The 21,062-nt window shown below is 37.9% G+C and overlaps 1 protein-coding gene across 3 annotated transcripts; it reads right to left on the bottom strand.

Annotated features, from left to right (window-relative positions):
• Window positions 1–1,117: 1,117 nt before the first annotated feature.
• LOC121737290 (RNA polymerase II-associated protein 3-like) lies at window positions 1,118–17,324 on the bottom strand. 3 transcript variants are annotated; one of them, XM_042128923.1, is made up of 10 exons: window positions 17,266–17,324; window positions 17,096–17,152; window positions 16,425–16,535; window positions 15,460–15,579; window positions 11,198–11,325; window positions 9,598–9,808; window positions 8,715–8,906; window positions 7,763–8,029; window positions 6,316–6,511; window positions 1,118–1,270 (listed from the first exon to the last, which is right to left on the bottom strand). In XM_042128923.1, the coding sequence occupies exons 2-10, from the start codon at window positions 17,135–17,137 to the stop codon at window positions 1,182–1,184; spliced, it is 1,356 nt and encodes a 451-aa protein (XP_041984857.1). In that variant the 5' UTR covers window positions 17,138–17,152; window positions 17,266–17,324; the 3' UTR covers window positions 1,118–1,181. The 3 variants fall into 3 exon arrangements, with proteins under 3 accessions (XP_041984857.1, XP_041984858.1, XP_041984856.1); XM_042128924.1 differs by lacking the exon at window positions 17,096–17,152; XM_042128922.1 differs by lacking the exon at window positions 17,266–17,324 and having other exon boundaries at window positions 17,096–17,250.
• Window positions 17,325–21,062: the final 3,738 nt, after the last annotated feature.

The following is a 21,062-nucleotide window of genomic DNA, read 5'->3' on the forward strand; positions in this document are numbered from 1 at the left end:
ATAAAGGCCAATTTTCATGTTTTTTAATTTTTTGTCTCAATATACCACCGACCGACCATCTTCTCTAAACAGGTATGGCATGGCACCCCCCTAGCTAAATGCTAGAATTAACTATCAGATGAAAATAACAAATTCAGAATTCTTCTAACCTGCATAAAATATTTTGTTCAAGAAGAGTATTATTACATAGATGGCGCTACATGTCATTTGAAATTGCACATTTCTATACAAAATTAACCTAATATAATTACGAATATTTGTGTAATAACAATATATTGTTAAGAATCATACTGCACTCAAAGACATATTTTAATGATTACTTTAATGATGATAATGACATTAACGATATTTCATAGAAGTAAAATAATCATAAATAAAATATTTCACAGTACGGCCGTTACACACATAAACGAAATCTCCAACCGACAAGTTTGAACACAAAAACAAAATGCAATCTTTAAATTATTCAGCAGCAATGTAATAATACTTTATAGTTTATTTCGGTCAGATCATGGCTACCTGTCTCTTTTACTCTCAAAACATAAAGTTCGTTACATAGCCTTATACTCTTACTCTTAAAACATATTGCTATCACATAAAAGCATATCTTTCTTACTGATAAAGTTGCCTTATAATGTATTCAAGATTCGCTAGGTATCCTTGTCATGTGCCTTTTCCAATAAGTCAGACATGGACAGGTAGGTAAGTAAACCTTCTAAATACCTATGCTATGTTTACCTTTATATTATTATTTAATTTAGGAATAAATATTTAGTGAGTAAAGGAGACAAGTAGATATGGGTCAATGTGTGAATTCTATCTGACTTTAGACTAATTATTTGAATATTTTACCATGGTATGTATATTATTACTGTAGGATACTTTGCTCTTGATGTATTACTTAACTTTAATTTAATGGAGACTTTGACATAAACTCCTTACCTTTTCTATTACTCTTCATTAAAGTCATTAAACATCTCTGATTCTTAGTCTTCGTAACTTATAGCTGCAGAGAGAACATCGAAAATAACAAAACCAAATATGACTGAACACTAATAAAACTAGTTTTTTTTTTAATAGTTTTATTTGTGTTCAACATGAATTTCCACCAAGAACCGACAGTACAATCGATTACATATAAAATATGACTGAATATTTAAATAATTCTTGGCCTATTACATTTAAACTTCATACAACTCCATCAGTTCAGCTATTTCGCCCGTCGTCAGTTTTTCTTCTTTCTCGCAGTGGACCAATAGTTTTCTGATTACTGAAAAAGAAAAAAAAATTTTTTAACATTAATCCACCACACATTCCCATCACTGTATCTCATGTCGATTGCCAGGATCGACAGCGGTAACCAACCACGAAAACCCTTTGATATGATCTCAGGCAGCCCGAGGGACATGCTAAAGCTGTCTTGGGACCCGCAACGAAATTAACCAGAAGATGAGGAGAAGGAAAGAGGAGTACGAAAAGGACATCATTATGTCGTCAAATAGATATACCATCTCACCTAATAAATAGATTTACCACCACGAAATATTTTCGATAAACATAACTACTAATATTATAAATGCAAAAATTTGTCTGCTTGCATGTCATCTATATATTAATACGTGAGCCAAAAACTTTGTATCCTTTTTGACGAGAAGCGGGGAAACGTAGGTGAATGAAATTTTGCACAGTTATAGTTTATATTATGGTGAAGGAGTGCATCGAGCTAAGATTATTTTGAAATTATGCTTTTATCATACTTTTTTTAACAAATAAAACATTACACACACTATGAAAAATGACAGATTTTTGAGTGACAAGCCTATACATACATTCATTTATGGTTGAAGTCTGTTGACAACAAGGTGACAAATTGAAAATGGATTATAGTTTTTTTTTATTGAATCTTAGATTCTATTAGACAATGCTCACACGGCCAGTCTGAGATCAGCTGAGTCCCAGAGACAAGAGTTGAAAAAAGTATGATAAAGTCAATATTTTTTACAAAATATAGGTAGTAGTCCTAATGTCATTGAAACTAAGGTCGAATTTCGACCATTGGGCGATCTCTAGTAGTATTTAAATGGTATTTTTATTTTAATTAAATAAGGGGGCAAACGAGCAAACGGGTCACCTGATGGTAAGCAACTACCGTCGCCCGTGGACACTCGCAACATCAGAAGAGCTGCAGGTGCGTTGCCGGCCTTTTAAGAGGGAATACGCTCTTTTCTTGAAGGTTTGCAGGTCGTATCGGTCCGGAAATACTGCTGGTGACAGTTCATTCCAGAGTTTTACAGTGCGCGGCATAAAGTTACGCGAAAACCGCACTGTGGAAGACTGCCACTCATCAAGGTGATGAGGATGGTATGTTTTTCGCGTGGGACGATAGCGAAAAGTTGCAGGTGGTATGATTCCGAACAATTCCTCGCACTCCTTCCGAGCACTCCCCGTGATACAACCGATAGAGGATGCAGAGTGAAGCTACATCTCGGCGTAATTCCAGGGGGTCCAAGCTGTTTGAAACACTATGGCAGTCAACAATTCGAGCAGCCCTTCGTTGGATACGATCCAGAGGGAGCAGTTGGTATTTTGGCGCCCCTGCCCAGAGATGAGAACAATATTCCATATGAGGCCGAACCTGCGCCTTGTAGAGTTGTAGGCGTTGGTCCGGACTGAAGTACTGTCTCGCTCTGTTAAGAACACCAAGCTTCTTCGAGGCTAATTTGGCCTTACCCTCAAGATGATATCGAAACTGGACTTCGCTCGATATGTTGACGCCAAGTATCTCAATGCTAGGGGATATGCTTAAAGATGTGCCCTCGAAACGAGGATATACGACCATTGGTGACTTTTTAGTGGTGAACGCGCAGACTTGTGTCTTGGTGGGGTTGAATTGGACTAAGTTACGTCTACCCCATTCAGAGACCTTCTCCATTGAATTCTCCACCTTAGACACAAGTTCGTTTCGACTCTCAGTGACATTTTGCCGAGAAATATTAGGGGAGCCGGTATATACAGCATCACCTGTACTATCATCCGCATAGCAATGAATGCCGTTGGTTTGTAACATGTCATTGATATGCAGTATGAATAGAGTAGGCGATAGCACACAGCCCTGAGGGACACCAGCATTAACAGACTGAGTTTCCGAGCATTCGCCGTCAACTACGACCTTTATGCTTCTGTCTGCTAAGAAACTAGTGACCCACTTACATAATTTCTCGGGCAGCCCGTATGATGGAAGCTTTGATAGCAGCGCTTTATGCCAAACCCGATCAAAGGCCTTCGCAATGTCCAAACTAACAGCCAATGCCTCTCCCTTCGACTCAATTGCCTGAGCCCAACGATGAGTCAGGTATGCCAAGAGATCACCAGCCGAGCGACCCTTACGGAACCCGTATTGTTTGTCGCTTAGCAATCCCTGGCCGTCCAAGTATCGAAGAAGCTGGCTATTGATAATGGATTCCATTATCTTCGAGAAGAGAGAGGTTATAGCGATTGGTCTGTAGTTGGAAGGATTTGAGCGGTCACCTTTTTTGGGGATCGGGTGCACCAAGGCTGTCTTCCAGGAGGCCGGGACGATGCCAGTGGAATAGGAGAGCCGAAAAAGACGCGTCAAGACCGGAGCCAACTCTAGAGCACACTTTTTCAACACAATAGGCGGGATTCCGTCCGGCTCACTCGACTTTTGGATATCAAGGGAACAGAGGGCTTTTCGCACTGAGCGCTGATGAAACCGAATAACCGAGTTCCGACATGATGCTCGTGCATCGCGGTATGGTCTGCGGTTTCTGCCCCCCGTCATCCAGGGTCGAGTTTGACGCAAAGAGCTTGCCCAGAAGATCGGCTTTGTCCTTTGCGTCCTGGGCCAACGATCCATTTCCTACGTGTAGGGATGGTAGGGTTGGCTTGCAGAAATTTCCTTCAATAGCTTTGGCCAGAGACCAGAATGCACGGGTTCCCGAGGGGAGGCACTCAAGTCTCTTGCCAATTCTATTGACGTGCTGGTGCTTTGCCCGAGTAATCTCTTTCTTGAGGGACCTAGAGGCAAGGTTGTACTCCTTTTTATATGTGCTGGTATTTAAATCCCGAGCAGACACTGCGTTGGCCCAGGATTGGTAAGCCTCCTGCTTCCGGCGAGAAGCTTTTTTGGGGGATGAACCAAACCAGGGACGAAATCTGCCGCCAGTTGGCACTACAGAGGTCGGAATGAAAAGTTCCATCCCCTGCATCACCACCACATCGGCAACAGAGTTGGCAGTGGTGGCGTGATCATCCGGCGAGAAGCACACGTGCCCCCAAGGATAGGATGCAAAAAACGACCGCATCCCATCCCAGTCTGCTGACTTGTAGTGCCACACACGACGGTATTTAACAGCGCGCTGTCTTAACACCGTCGTAAGTGTCACAGAACTCCTAACAAGGAAATGATCCGATGAACCAAGTGGTGCGGTTACGGATATTTGGTAGCCGTCAGGATTTGAAGTCAGTAGGAGGTCAAACAAGGAAGGATTCTGACCATCCACATCTGGGATTCGCAGACAGATCTCCCCGCATGATCAGTTTTACTGGAATTGAGCCAGTCGGCGTGGTGGGCATTAAAGTCGCCAAGTATTATGATCTCTGCGGATGGGATCTGCTGCTGCACAAAATCTGAAGCAGCTTGCAGGTGCTCCAAGAGTCGGTCCGTCTCGGGGTCACCACTATGGGACCTATATAGGCACGCATAGACGCGAGGGTGGTCGTCGCAATCTATGCGGAGCCATAAGTTTGATAGGTCCATGACCTCAAGATTGCTGAGGCGGCGAGAGCTGATATCATCTCTGATATACACACACACTCCAGCTTTGGGTAGAAAGGAGTGCTCGAGGTAATACCCTGGGTGGGAAAGGTATGATGTGTCACTCGGAGATGATATCTGCGTCTCGGTTAAAAAGAGCAAAGCCGGCTTTGCCGTCTCGAGGTGGTAATGGACGGCATTAAGGTTGGAGTGTAATCCCCTGATATTACAAAAGTCCATGTTTAATATCGAGGGGGGCGCCTTTGTGTTTGCTCTTGCCCCGAGCAGATTGGAGCGCAGTTTTGCCCTCCCCAGAATACGAGGGGCAGCCTGGACGTCCACGTTCAGTTCCAGGAGTTCCTGAGCATGGACGTCCAGAGAGGGATTGTCCAACGCAGTTGGTACCCTCCTGGGGTAACAAATTGTTTTTCAACTGCGGCATTTCTAGGGGGGTAGGGGATTGGGCCTCCGGTAAACTCACTCACTCGGCGAAACACAGCGCAAGCGCTGTTTCACGCCGGTTTTCTGTGAGGCCGTGGTATTTCTCCGGTCGAGCCGGCCCATTCGTGCCGAAGCATGGCTCTCCCACGGACATAATAAAGTAACAAATAACAAAACACTATTCTGTATTCTTCAAGCCTATAACGCTGTATTAATTTGGATGAATTTTGGGTATTAGAGAGACCATGAGAGATAAATAAATCGGCCAAGTGCGAGTTGGACTCGCGCACGAAGGGTTCCGTACCGATACAGAGCAAAAATAGGCTAAAAATTGTGTTTTTTGTATTGGAGCCCCCCTTAAATTTTTATTTTATTTTAATATTATTATTAAATATTAAAGTACGCATATAACAAAAGAATGTGTGAAAAATTCAAGTGCCTACCTCTTGCCATTATTGATATAAAACGAAAAAGGCCGAAAAAATCACGTTTGTTGTATGGGAGCCCCACTTAAATATTAATTTTATTTTGTTTTCAGTATATTATGTTGTTATAGCGGCAACAGATATACACAATCTGTGAAAATTTCAGAAGTCTAGCTATAGCGGTAATTGAGATACAGCCTGGAGACAGACAGACGGACATACAACGAAATCTTAGTAATACTGTCCCGTTTTTACCCTTTGGGTACGGAACCCTAAAAAGCACGCTTCTTACTTAGCCTCTGGATTAGAATACAGGATACTTTATACGGAAAAAAACTTGAGAGGTGTCAAGGGACACCCGGATGGAACGAAGTTATAAAAAAAACGCCGTCTAGTTGACGCCTAGGAATTCTAACGACACTTTTGTGGAATTGTAATAAAATTCATTTAAACGTCCGGTAGATGTGGCTGTTTATTCTCAAACCTAGTTGACGCCAAGGAATACTATCAACGCCCTCTGCCCCTACAGCGTAGGAACTAATAAAAATGTGTCGTTACAACTTTTTTCCGTCTAGCCTCCTTTCACAACGCGCGATAAGGAACTTCGCACCAAAAGGAGTTTTCCCACACGATACTACTTTTTCATACTGCAAAATGACAAAGTAAACTCACTCTCTTTATCATCCCTAGTTAAGAACAGTGTGAGCGTTGAAAACCTCTTCACTTTACTGAGAGCAAGGAGGTACTCTGACACCGACTTTTTAGTGAACTTCTGTATATCTTGGTGTAGAGTTTGCAGTATTTCCGACAGTATGTCACTTTCTAGGGCGTTAGCGAAAATCGCCGGTAGCTTCTCTGGGTCTATTATCTGTAAAGAAAATAATATAAATTAAAAAATGTGCGCTTTTATAATTCCGGACGTCACGTTATCGTGGACGCCGACTTCCACGATAAAACGTTGGGTACGTTAAATGTCCTTTTGATTTTACGCACTGCGGACGTTTTGTGCGGTTCAGTTCAAGAGTGTAGACGTCGTGATGTCCTCTAACGTGCACGTTAAAAAGTTATCGTCGACGGAAATTTAAAAGCGTCTTCATATATTTCCATACATTTTACTTATTTTACTTCTCTATGTTATCACTTATGGTTTTACCGCGGACGTCCACGATATTACCGCCACGTCCAAAATTATAAAAGGGCACAATAAAAGACAATAAATAGTATATTTAGCAGAGGTGGGGCTGATAATGAATAGTATTTTTAAATTATATAAAGTACTTTTGATATTTTATGTAAAAATAATAAATAATATTTTGTATTAATAGATATATATATATATATATATATATATATATATATATATATATATATATATATATATATATATATATATATATTTTTTTTTTTTATAGTATTTAGTAGAATAGTCTCACTCTATTAGGTATAATGTTTGCTTATGACTTAAGTTATATTTAGATTACTCTTCATTTATTTTATTTATTTTCTTCATCCTTTCGCACTATTGGCACCTACACAATTTTGTTTCTGGACACCTAAAGGTTGACTGGTAGAGAATGCCATCTGGCATTAAGTCCGCCTATGTACCAACATTGTGCAAAAAGCATAAATAAATAAATAAATAAATAAATAATGAATATGGCTAAAAACACTCCGGAATCCAGAGTCATGTCAGCTTTCAAACAGAGAAAAAACCTGTCTACCCGTTTTTTTTTTTTTTTTTTTTTTTTTATTCTTGTCTACCCGTTTATATGCTACAATACCACGGACAGACACAAATACAGGCAGACAGATAGGTCAAAGTTGTAAAACTTTTATATATTTCTAGGGGGGGGTTAATAAACATCAATGGTTCAAATACGGAACTACAACTTCTAGAATAATTACTTAGAAGTAACCTGGTCTGTTACTTTTTAGACATAAAAGAACCAGGAAAGCCAAGATGGTGTGCCTAGTTTGGGATAATGTAATATTGTATTTCACAAGTACCATATTATTAAGATGAAACTTGTGATTTTAATTTTATGCATGAATCTTGAGTCTTGACTGTAATTTTGTTCCATGTATTGTGGTTGGTTATTAAATGAAATTAGGCACTTACACTTAAATAATCGCCTCTGGCGCCTATCTTATTCTTTAAGTACTTCCATTCTGACGTGAACTGGACGCTATTGTGGGGGGCAGTCAGATTTTCCACTTTTTCCGTGGTCAGAACATCTGACAGCAGTTTGTTTGACTCCGGGGGGTCAGGTTTGCAAAGTTCGGTCAGTTTTGAGTTAACTTCCTCCACAGTTTTGTCAGTCTCGGTTGTATTCTTGTCGATTCTGCCTAAAGGTATCTCTTGTATTGGCACATTCTTTAGTGCTCTCTGGAAAATAAAATAGAGTTCTGTAGACACTTTTTAAATAAATTCATTTAGTATACTGTATAGGTGATGTTGTATGAAGAAAGCTTTGTTTTTACAATATCTGTACAGTGCTCCAAAAGTGACAATGCGCATAGGAATTTTCGTCATTGTTCGGCAAAGATCGTTTTACCGAGCATTGGAAAAAAACCTAGCGCAATAAAAAATGTTGTGGCGCATGCGCCAAAAATAGAGACAATTGACGGACCGGCGACAGACACCGAGTACCGACTATTCGATGTTTACTTCTATTTCTTTTGAACAAGGTGCAAAGTGCAAGTGCATTGTTTGGGGCTCTTACGTTTCATAGATTCGGGTGTTTCCGTGATTACGACAATTTAGCGAAGATTTGTATGCGAATTATTAATTTGGGAGTACTGTACTAAAAATCACAAATCCCCAAACTCATCAGCATAAATAATTGGTTCTTATCTTCTCTATTGCATGCACATTCGTTTTCTTCTATTCAATGATAATAAATAATATAACAATATTGTGACATTCCAAACTGTTTTTTTTTTTTGGAATAGACACGAACAATAACTTCATTTGCTTTGATTTAATCAAGTAAATTTCTCTAAGTATCCCCTTTTTAGGGCTTTTTTTTTTGTAAAATACAATATTTGTTACTAGGCAACAACCATATTACCTTGGACCTCAAATGCGGTGGTTTCTTCACAGGTTTGATAACATTTATATCCTCTCCAACACCGTCTTTCCACTTCTCCAACTCTCTCTCTTCCTTACTCGGTTCATCGGGCAATTCTATGATCTTTGGCTTGTAATTGTTAGGTGGTATGAACGATTTGGACTCCGATATAGGTGACGACTTAGATTTCATCTGAAAGTATTTAAGTTTTCAAATGAGTGTAAATAGAAAAATCGGCCAAATGCGAGTCGGACTCGCGCACGAAGGGTTCCGTACCGCTATATACCGATAAAGCGGAAGTAGGCAAGAAATTGTGTTTTTTGTACAGGAGCTTCCCTTAGACATTTAGTCTATTTTAATATTACTTAATTACTAGATGTCCCGGCAAACGTTTCTTTTTCTATTTCGCCCGTATTATTTTATTAATGTAACTAAATAAGTATGTCACCATGGCAACGTCCATCGCTATCCCGTCGCACAAACAATGGTCGCCGTCAGTCTCGAGTTGTAATAATTTACTATTATTTATTCAACAAATGCAGTTTATCAATATAATAAGTACCCCGTAACCCACTGAATATGCTTATAAAATTTGGTTAAAATCAGTAAAGCCGTTTCGGAGGAGACACAAGAAACAACTAACATTGTGACACAAGAATTTTATATATAAGATAAAATAAACATAATTATGGATTTAGTGAATGATTAAAGTGTCTACCTATTACTATTTGCTCGGCCTTTTTTGCTCGTAATGAGCAAAGAAGGCCAAAAAAACATGTTCGTTGTATGGGAGCTCTATGAGCCTTAAGCCTACAAACAGACGCAATATATAAATCCCGCCTACGATTTATATTTTATAGTTAAAAACCACAAGAATACTCACTCCCTTAGTTCCCATTCGTTTCTTTATGTCCTCCAGCTGTTTCCTAGCAGCGTTATTGTGCGGTTCCAGTCGGATAACCTCCTGTAGGTCCTGTGAGGCAGCTCGGAGCGAGCCCAGCTTCTCACTCGCAGATGCTCTCCGCTGATATGCTTTAACATAGTTAGGATCCAGTTTCAGAGCTTCGTTGCAGTCTGATATGGCTTGGTGGAGGCTGTAATGTATATAAAAAAAGTATTAATTATAAGATAATTGACAATTTGAGGTGAGTGTTGGGTTTTTTTTTTTATGTAATAAGGGGGCAAACGAGCAAACGGGTCACCTGATTCAAAGCAACTTCCCTCGCCCATGGACACTCGCAGCATCAGAGGAGCTGCAGGTGCGTTGCCGGCCTTTTCAAAAGGGAATAGGGTAATAGGGGAGGGTAGGGATGGGGAGGGAAGGGAAGGGAAGGGAATAGGGGAGGGTAGGGAAGGGAATAGGGGAGGGTAGGGAACCCCTAACTTTAGTTTTTTTTACTTTAGTACTTTAATCTATAATCAAAATGCTCGTAAAACACTTGCAGCTCTTGTGATGTTGCGAGTGTTAATAGGCGATGTTAACAGGCTTTTCAGCGACCCGTTTGCTCGTTTGACCCCTAATGTATATGTCGCAGTCGACTGGTTAAAAAAGCTATTCAATCAAACAGCTAGCCCTTTGACTGAACAACGCCATTCAATCACATGGCCAATATACGTCGTTTAGCCGACTTATTGACTGCAACGTTGAACACTACAGCTAGATGACGCTTAGCCAATTGGTTAAATGGTAAATTAACCAACATGACCATTATTTTAGTGCTATTATTGCACAAGCGTAATGATAACAAGCAAATTAATTGTATTCTAACTCAGAACACAATTGCATTAAATACCTTGGTGATGCATTTCATAATCCCGAAATTTCTCTTCGAATATTAGTTTAAATTTTGATTTACTTGTATGTGCCCCCACAATTTCTGTCTCTTTATAAGTACTTGTAACGTATATTTACAAAAAATATCTGAATACAACCACAAAACACCGGTTAGTTGACGCCATATTTGTAAACAAAACGCACCTAGCGCCGCGGTGGTGAGCGCTGAACTAATTCAATCAAACGGCGGCTTCTGAATCAGCTGTAGTGTTGAACATTTTGAGCGACTCAAATATTCAATTAAAAAGCTAGACGTGTGATTGAATGGCGTTGTTTAGTCAAAGGGCTAGCTCAGGTCACCAATTAGTTTCGCTCGGGGTCCGTTTTAAGAAATAAAATGACCTTCGCGGTCCGCACATTAAAAAAAATTAAGTAAACAAATGTTATTACGGAAATTACAAAGGTATTTGTATCAATGACAAAAGTGTCAATTTTTGTTGCTATATGTTCATCAGTATGTCGAGACCGAAATTAATTTTTAACGAAGTTCTTCTTCTTCGAACATGCTTGGTCCGCACACAATGGGTCGACGGTCCGGATGCGCACCGCGGTCCGCCATTTGGTGACCCCTGTTGGTTGGTGACTGCTGTTTGATTGAACTGCTATTAAAACCAGTAGGCTGCGACATATTATATTTATAAAAATGTACCTGTCTTTCATTAAGTGACATAGTGCTCTGTTCGCGTAATAAATTGCGTCGTCCTTCACCAGCTCTATGGCCCGGTTGTAGCACACTATAGCCTCGTCCCATTTCTCCCGTTTCACAAATGTATTGCCCTGGAATGAGAAATGATATCATGCTATTCCTTGTCTCTTTCACACTCATGTACTGTGCTTCGGCACGAATGGGCCGGCTCGACCGGAGAAATGCCACGTTCTCACAGAAAACCGGCGTGAAACAGCGCTTGCGCTGTGTTTCGTCTAGTGAGTGAGTTTACCGGAGGCCCAATCCCCTACCCTATTCCCTACCCTCCTTCCCTACCCTCCCCTATTTCCCTTCCCTTCCCATCTCTACCCTCCCCTATTACCCTATTCCCTCTTAAAAGGCCGGCAACGCACCTGCAGCTTTTCTGATGCTGCGAGTGTCCATGGGCGACGGATTTGCGAAAGCAAATCCGTCGCCCATGGACACATGATTGAAAAATCAGGTGACCCATTTACTCGTTTGCCCCCTTATTTCATAAAAAAAAGGGTAATGTATTTACGAAAAATCGGTCATATTGTGCGAGTTGCACTTGGGCAAGAAGGCATTCGTACCATCATAGAGCAAAAATATGAGCATGATTTAGTTTAGTTTTAATTATTTACTTCAAGTTATGTTTTGTTCTTTTTAAATAACCCTAATAATTTTTAATTTATGTAATACTAACCAATGGACCACACTGTCACAGTATAGCAATATTAGTCCCTACAGCAGATATGCCAGGGTTGCCACGAAACGGGAAATAAAATAAAAATAAAATATTGTGCTTGTAATGCAAATGTTATAATTTAATCTGTTTAATCAGCGTGTTATATTTACATATTTATTTATTTTATTTATTTTAAAAACTTTATGCACATATACTACAAAGGTGGACTTAATGCCGTATGGCATTATCTATCAGTCAACCTTTGGGCGATACAAGGACAAAGTTGTATAGTCGAGTTGAAAGAGGAAAAGACAGAAAAAAATAATAAATATATATTATACTTATAAAATATATATTGTATAATATTATACTATACTTATAATATACATATTATCACACATAAAATTATATATAAATAAAACCAATAACCATACGTAATATATTATTATATATAATAACTATATTATAATATTATATAGTTGATCAATGATGATGCTAAAAATATTATAAATATTAATTTATGCCATAAATTATGAAAACTAAGAGTCTGCCAACTGTTTCAAGTAAAACTCACGTACCCTGCGCTTAAGAGGAGTCCACACCGCCCTTTTTTCCATACAAACGTTGTCCCCTGTTTCCTCCCTGGATAATGCTAGTAGAGTTATAATTTTTTTCCTGAATATCTACGACCACTTATACGATGTCCCTATGTTTTCTTTTTTTTCATAATTTAATTATTAAATAAGATATGAACGTTCAAAAACCCAAAAAAATGGCCAGATTTTCCGCTGTGTTCAAACGTCCAGAAAACAGATTTGGCTAGATTATACAAAAAAAAGCAAAACATAGGAACACAGCTTAAGCTTTTTTTTAATCTTTAATGAAAAAAGTACCTAAATCGGTTAAGTTTTGGAGAAGGAATCAGGGGACAACGAATCGTTGATTTTCTGGATTTTCTGCAGTTGTCTCTATCGCGTTCTGCGGTATAGGCTTGAGGTAAGGGAGACAGCTATAGATATTACACGTGCTTTTTTTTCATTTCTCTAGCCCCTGGTGTATCCTCTTAAAAGTATCTCTGGTTTTTGACATCCTGATTTCCGGAGGAAGAGCGTTCCAGAGGAGAATAGCCTGGATATTAAAAGAAGAGTGGACGGAACTTGACTTGTAAAAAGGGCAACTTAAAAGCTGATTTGAAGTGGATCGGAGGTTTTTATCGTGCCTGCTGCAACGGTATTGAAAGTGAGGGGCGACATATTCGGGAGTATGGGGATGATGCAGCAGTGAATATAGCACACACAGTGCCTGCACAGAGCGGCGCTGACGTACTGGTAACCAGTGTAGCTTGGAGCGATACGAAGAAACATGGTCGTATTTTCGAAGGTTGAATATGAATCGGAGGCAATTAAGTACTAAACAATCGGTCGAGTTTATCGAGTTTGTCGGCATTAAGATCTAAACAGCACAGGTCACCATAGTTTATTATAGGAAAGATAAGGGAATGGACAAGCGAGGTCCTGACCGGAGTGGAAAGGAAATTTTTTAGCCGGTAGATGAATCGTACATATTATGTCGTACTGCCAGATATTTACGTGAAACTTTGTTTTTATATGATTTTAGTTCTCTATTTAAAAAATTAATTAACCCATCAAGCTCCATAAGCTCACCGGTGAGCGAGACACAATAGAATAACAATAGATTTCCAAGGATCCATGTATCACGATCGACGGATTAAAATAATGAAGACGCATTCGAAATTTCGAATATATAAAATATCCAATAATTAATCACACGTCAGGTGTAACAGAAGCACTTCAAAACTCTTATTACGCGGTATGTTACACTTGATGTGTACCTGGGTAGGTAGGTACTAATTAGTGTGTAACAGGGTGTTTGACAGATTTTTAATTTATTCTATATTGTTTCTCTCCTTGTTACACTTCTTACAACGTAAACAATAAAACAGAGATGCAAATACATGCCGATAAGGCCAACACAATATTAGTGTAAACTGTGAGCCGATATTTATGAAAACTTAAATCCTTTTTGTTTTTTGAATCAGATTTACATCCGTACACTGAACATTTATTATAATATCCCATTGTTTATAAAATAAATTATCGTTTTACAACACAAAATTCGTAGACAACGCGCCAACGTCACCCCTGTGGGCGCATGTACACAAACTCCGCGAGTTTGTGTACGCGGGCCCGCGCCGCCCGCTTCCCCGCGGGCACCCCTCCGTTGCTCTGCGCAAGTACATTCGTTTCACTACTGTAGGGATATGTCATATTGCTATGCTGTGACACTGTAGTCACATAAAGATATTTGAATTTGAAAAAAATAGGTTCTTGATTTACAGCCTGCAGACGGACAGATAGACATTGAAGTATTCGTAATAGGGTTCTGTTTTTTACCCTTTCTGTACATAGCTCTAAAAACTAAAAAGGTTATATTATAACTATTATTATTAATTTTCTCTTTTCTTTTCTTTTTAGGGTTCCATACCCAAACGGTAAAAACGGGACCCTGTTATTGAGACTTCAATGTCTGTCTGTGTGTCCAGGCTGTATCTCAAGAACTGCTAAGAGGGGCTCCCATTCGACAAATATGTTTTTTTTTGTTTTTGGCTCGTAATCCGTAATGGCAACATGTAGAGTCTCTACATGTTGCCATAACGGATTATGAGACGAAATTTCAAGTCTCTACAGTAGAGACTTGAAATTTCCACAAAATCCTCAATTTTATGTGTAAGTACTTACTTTAATATTTAATAATAAAATTAAAATAAAATAAATAATTAATCTCATACGAAAAACACATTTTTTTCCCTACTTTCGCTCTATAACGGTACGGAACCCTTCGTGCGCGAATCCGACTCGCACTTGGCCGATTTTTCAAGTGTGTCTTTCTGTTGCCTCTTCATTCTTCAACCGCTGGGCTAATTTTAGTATGCCAATACTTTGAGTCCTGGGAAAGATGTTTTCTCTCAGCACACAAGATGCACCTGTTTTGTGTTGCAATGCAAGAGTTCTGCATTAACAAGAGTTCTGTAAGTATATTGTATATCTTTGTTCCGTGTATAACTTGCATAGTCGGTGGAAAAGTGCAAACATGGTTGTTTGCATAAAATACTGTCAACTGTGGTTAGTAGCCCACATAAAAATAACTAGTTCCAAAAATCACTAGTTATAAAACCGGTGAAGCCAACCAAATCACCGGATACATAAATTTTCTTGAAAATCACTTACCAACCCACCCCTAGTAGGTATAATTACTATTAACTAGCTCCGATTCTAGCCATAGCTAGAAGAGCATACTAAAACTTTCAAGATAAGTACTTATCACTTAATCTAGCACAATATAATTTTTACATCCAAGTATATAACTATCATAACAGGTATAACACGGTTGTGTACTCGTGGTATGTGGAGGGGGCACACATCACTACAGCGAGAGCCACAGGCAAGGCCGGATGTGTGCCTGAGATCTGCTACTATCAAGTGTTGTCGAGCCTGCGTAATTATAGAGATAAGTGAATAATCCAACACATTACACATACCCTATTCTTCTCATATTGTGCTTCCTCTCTTAACTTTTCTTTTTTTGCGTCCATGCTTTTTTTACTGTCCAATGACACCGGTCCTATGTCAGCCATATCAACTTCTACGCATGCTTTTTCCTGAAATAATAAAAAAGAAGAATGCATTAGAAAAAAAAGAAATTAAGTTTGGTAGAGTATTATATCATAGGATTTATCTTGTCATTCCAACAAAGAATATAATTTCAGATTAAATGTACTTATTAGTGATGTAACGGATCTGTTTCTGTTTCCGCAAGTGCGGAAGTTCCGTGCGATTTTCAACATCCGTTTCTGCTTCTGTTTCCGCAACTTTTATAACGGAGATTTAAACGGAAGTTTACAACCGACGGCGGCCAAATTACTTTTTATAAAATATAACTTGCCACTACTAAATTTTGAATATTAATAAAAATATGTTCAGTTGCAAAGTTGCAATATTGTTTTCTATAATAGATTTCTAATATCTATTTCTAATCTAGATTTGGTGTATTTGATAGTTGATACTTAGTAAAGAATTATTATATTTGTAATTTTTTTTTTTCATATTATTTACACTTCCGTTTCAGCATCTGTTTCCGTTTCTGCTAAAATTTACTTTTAACATCTGTTTCCATTTCTGGTTCCGCTAAGACACTTCCGTTGCATCACTAGTACTTATACATATTATAACATAATATAAATTAAAACAAGCATGTAATAAAGCATCTTCCAAAATATTTTAACTTCTATAAAATAAGGGACGACAATGAGGGATAATGGAAAAGAAAAAGACTAATGCTCAGTTTTCTGAGATTATCGGACTTAAGTTTATCTATAAATATTAGTGCATTTGATTATTGGCTACAGCCAAAATATCAACCGCTTAGCTGTTGAATAGTTAAACTCCTGTCAAAATACCTTGGAAACTGAGCATTAAAGAGACAGGGATAATATTTATCACTTACAACATCAAATTTTTCCCAAGCTCCGTAATCCGATGATGTGATTCTGTCGGCTCTTTTCTTTCTGAGTCCCTGTTTCTCTCTTTTCTGTTTACTTCGTACAGGGGGCAAAACCTAATAATTATTGCAGTTATTTTAAAAAATATGTTAAATCTTAAAGTTGGTATCTATGAAAGTAGGTACAGTTTTTAGATTTTGTTCCAAATTCAAAATGAAGTTTTTGCATCAAATTAGTGGTGTAATTTTATTGCATTTTAGCTTGTTTTAGTATTTGTTTGGGCACATATCAAAAGATAAATAAAACAAATTTTGTGAATTTGTTCTGCTGACTGCAGCTGACTGCCAGCAAATTTTCAGTACCTATCAAGTAGGTTATAGGTGACCTATTAGTTAACTGCTGTAAAAACCTAATTTTAAATTGCCTGAATGTATACTAACACCTTTTTACACTATCTACACATACATACAATATTATCTACGAACTACTTGGAAATGAATAATACTACTGCAACATAAAACTAAGTCATAGCAACAAAGCGCCTAACCTAAATAAGTAAGTACAAAATAATAAGAAACAAAAACTACGAATACTATTAGATACTTTCAAGAACTTGAAAATGCTGCTTTTGTAATGTGTAAATACAAAAAAAAGGAATTCAGGAGTGAGTAGAGACCTGTTCGAATTCCCCGTTTATAGCAGCCTCTTTGCGTTTCATTTCTGTCTCCCAGTTCTGTAAGTCGGTGAGATACGAATGTATTGTTTTAGCATTATCTCTAGCTTGCCTCTGAATTTCAAAAGCTTTCTCCATTTCTTTGTTTTAAAATAAAATTCTTAATTCTTTACCTGTTTGATCAATAAAGCGTTTGCGAATTGCGGCTGTCAATATAACCACAATACAGATTACTAGTATATTATATTTGAATATAACAAAATAGTGAAGTAGGTACCTACTCTGTGAACAAAATAAATTTGAATTTTGATCGTCATTTGTCATTGTTTGACGTTTTTTTTTTAATATGACAGGCACTGACCTCTAGTGATGGCAGGTAATAGCTGATTAAACCATAGTCAAGTTTAAGAAAATCCGGGAAAATTTATATTTTCTGTGAGTAGGTTTAGTAAAAAAATTGAGCATTTTTTTCTAAATCTTCAAAAAAATAAATAGCCACAATGATTAAAACATAATTAAGATAGTGTTTGAGTCATCTGGAACTGCCCCGGGGCAGGGCAGGCAGGGCAGGCCGAATGAATGCAAGAGGGTAGTGCGTCCCTTTCTTAATATGACACAATCGTAAATCGAAACACAACAATCAACCAAATATAGCAATATTATAGTCTCTTAAAAAGCGAAGAAATTAAAAAGTGGTAACATTGTAGTGTTATCCCTTTCAAACCAAACTCAGGAAAAAGGGATGACACTCCGATGTTGCCACTTTTTAATTACTTCACTTTTTTGACAGATTAATAATAAAATGTCAAACAAGGGCGCACTCGCAGCGGAACGACTTTAGCTCTGGAACGAACTGTTGGTGACAGTTCTTTCCAGTCTCCAGAGTCGTCTGCCGTCCGGAAATACTGCTGTATTTAATTATATATATATACAATATAATCTAGCCAGAGATAACTAAAAAACAAAAAATAAATTGTAAACAAAAAAGTTTTTATTTAAATAGTCTAAAAAGAAGAAGATAAGATTCTCCTATATATTAAAGGAGTTTACAGTACAAAAATTGTGTTTTTTGTATGGGAGCCCCTCTTAATTTTTTATTTTATTTTATTATACCTAAATCATTAAAGTACACATACAATTAATTGTAAGTCCTTAAGGACTTTGTGAAAATTTCAAGTGAGTACCTATTGCCATTATTGATTACGAGCAAAAAAGGCCAAAAAATCAAGTTTGTTGTATGGGAGCCCCCCTTAAGTATTAATTTAATTTTGTTTTTAGTATTTGTTGTTAAAGCGGCAACAAAATACACAATCTGTAAAAATTTCAGAAGGCTAGCTATAGCCGTTCTTGAGATAAAGCTTGGAGACAGACAGACAGACGGACAGACATCGAAGTCTCAGTAATAGGGTCCCGTTTTTATTAAGATGAGTGAATGATACAATTCTCGCGCTCTGGCGTGTGCGTTGCCATGATTGGATACGCGACGCGCATGCGCAGTGAAATTCCTCATAAATTCCTCTTAAATTTTGAGGAAGCGATAGCGGAAGAGGATTTTTTTATTTTTATTTATGAGGATGCGGTAACGGATGAGGAACCTAAAATATTGCGGAACTTCCTCATTATGAGGAAGCGGAAGAGGAATCCTCAGCAACCCTAACAGATACATCAAACCATATAAAATTCTATTGAAAAAAATCATGAAAATGAATGTTACTCTTATAAAACTTATAATATTTATTACTTGTTTTTCGTAATTTATTCAAAATATATTGTGATTATTTGCAAAAAAAAACCCACCAAACTGCTAATCTCGCGAGATCTCGCAGTATAATTGTATTCATAAACTTGCGAGATCTCGCTTGAGCCCCAATCTCGCGAGATTTGCATTCCCTAGTCGTCCATCCGTATTTTGTATGCGTTTGAAACGCGGTGGAATTTACGCCGGCGTAATTATTCAGCCTAGCCTAGCCTAGCCTAACATTAAACTTACATAGGAATTCAATCTGTATATGAATAGCAATAAGGTGCAAAATCGTGTATTATATAAATACAATTACGAATTATTTTTTTACTCATAAATGCGATTATGTTTCTTATTCCTATTACGATGTAGATTGTTTTTCAGTTTCCTTTCAATTTATACTAGTGCAAAGTGTATTATCGAAGCAACTTACTTCTCCGAAGAAATGTCAAATGTGACGCTCTGGAGTTATACTTAGTTGAATTTGTAATGTTGAATTTTGGACAACTGAAACAAAAAAAAAAATCATCTAACCTATGCGTGTGAGGTATCTATGGATAGGTCTTCAAAAATCATATTAAGGTTTCTAATATCATTTTTTTCTAACCTGAATAGTTTGCGAGAGAGACTCTTCCAAAGTGGTAAAATGTGTGTGTCTCTAACTTCTAAAGGGCATGATAATTTTAAGAAAAACATATGATATACATTACTATAAAAACTACCAACGAAAATTGGTTTGAACGAGATCTAGCGAGTAGTTTTTTATACGTCATAAATGGTAAACCTTAATTTAACTTTCATTAAATCAACTGAAATATAAAAATAAATCAAAAACCTTTTAATTTCATAGAAATAAACCTTATTGCTGCTGCGGAACCCTTCATGGGCGAGTCCAACTCGCACTTGGCTGGTTTTTTAAGTGTGTCTTTCTGTTGCCTCTTCATCCTTCAACCGCTGGACCAATTTATAGTATGCCAATATTTTGATTCTTTCCTCTGGACTAGGCCGACTATGTTGCGAAAATGCCGTATGTATGCCGTACTATACAGACATTTAAACCTTGTCCCAGACACCACAGTATTTGAGGAGTGGTTACTTCGCTCTAAAATATTGTATAAAGCCCGTCACAGACTTAGCTATAATATATATTAATAATTTTATAGCTAGGCATATTTCTATATAATATTTTCTATACTAATTTTCGCGTGACCGCACACTCAGCTATAATATATATTTCTGGTAGCTACTATAAATATATATATTATAGTACGGTACTTATATTAATATATTATATTATAAATAAGTCTGTGACGGGCTTAAATCATCCACAACGGATGCAAAGGCCTTGTTTGTTTTAGTACACAAAAGGTCAACAAACATCTAAACGAGGAAATATTTCCACAGAAACGAAATTTCCATTTTAATGAACGGGCTAGGCGTCTAATTGGTTTCTTAGTAACAAGGTGGCTGCATCGAACACATCTTGTAGGTACATTGTTGGAAATGTAATAATTTGTTTCTAGCTTTATATATTCTGTGAATACTTCATACCACTCAACGCAATAAAAACGTTAAAAAATCACTACTACGCGACTGGTAACTAGTTATTCGGTTACATGCTGTGTAGCTAGTTATTGTAACTAGTGAAGTGAAATAACGCCCACCCCTAATTAGGACTAAGTTACTACGTTTAATTAATAAAAAAATATTGACTTTATCGTAATTTTTTTCAACTCTCGTCTCTGGGACTAGGGATTGCAATCCGGTATCGTTTTCAATCCGGACCGGATTTGACCGGATTCCCACCAATCCGGATCGATGAAACTGAACTAAGAAGCGGAAATCATTATATTTTTGCTTTGCCGAACTTCTAGCGCTCTAAAGAGCAGTAAGTATAGCCTGTAAGAGTGGAATGGCGAAGGTCGGTATCCTTAGTTCCCCTCTTCCCCTGGCAGTGCAAACAAGGGCGGCTCTCCGAAAAGCTGCATCGCAGAGGCGGGAGGCTTCCCTGTTTTAGATTAAGGCGCACCCAGGGTTGAGAGGGTCCTGTTTCATTCGTCAAACGTATCTTAAGAGTGGATACGATTGAGTAATGGGACAGAAAATATGAAGTGGGCGGGACGGCTGCAGCACGAAGCTCTTTTTCCCAAGTGCTGCTGCTGCATACAAAATAGTAAAGAAAACAGACATCACACACTACACCACACAGATTCTGACCGGCCACGGTGG

Source organism: Aricia agestis, chromosome 20 (assembly GCF_905147365.1).
Source record: "Aricia agestis chromosome 20, ilAriAges1.1, whole genome shotgun sequence".
Classification (NCBI taxonomy): Eukaryota; Metazoa; Arthropoda; class Insecta; order Lepidoptera; family Lycaenidae; genus Aricia; species Aricia agestis.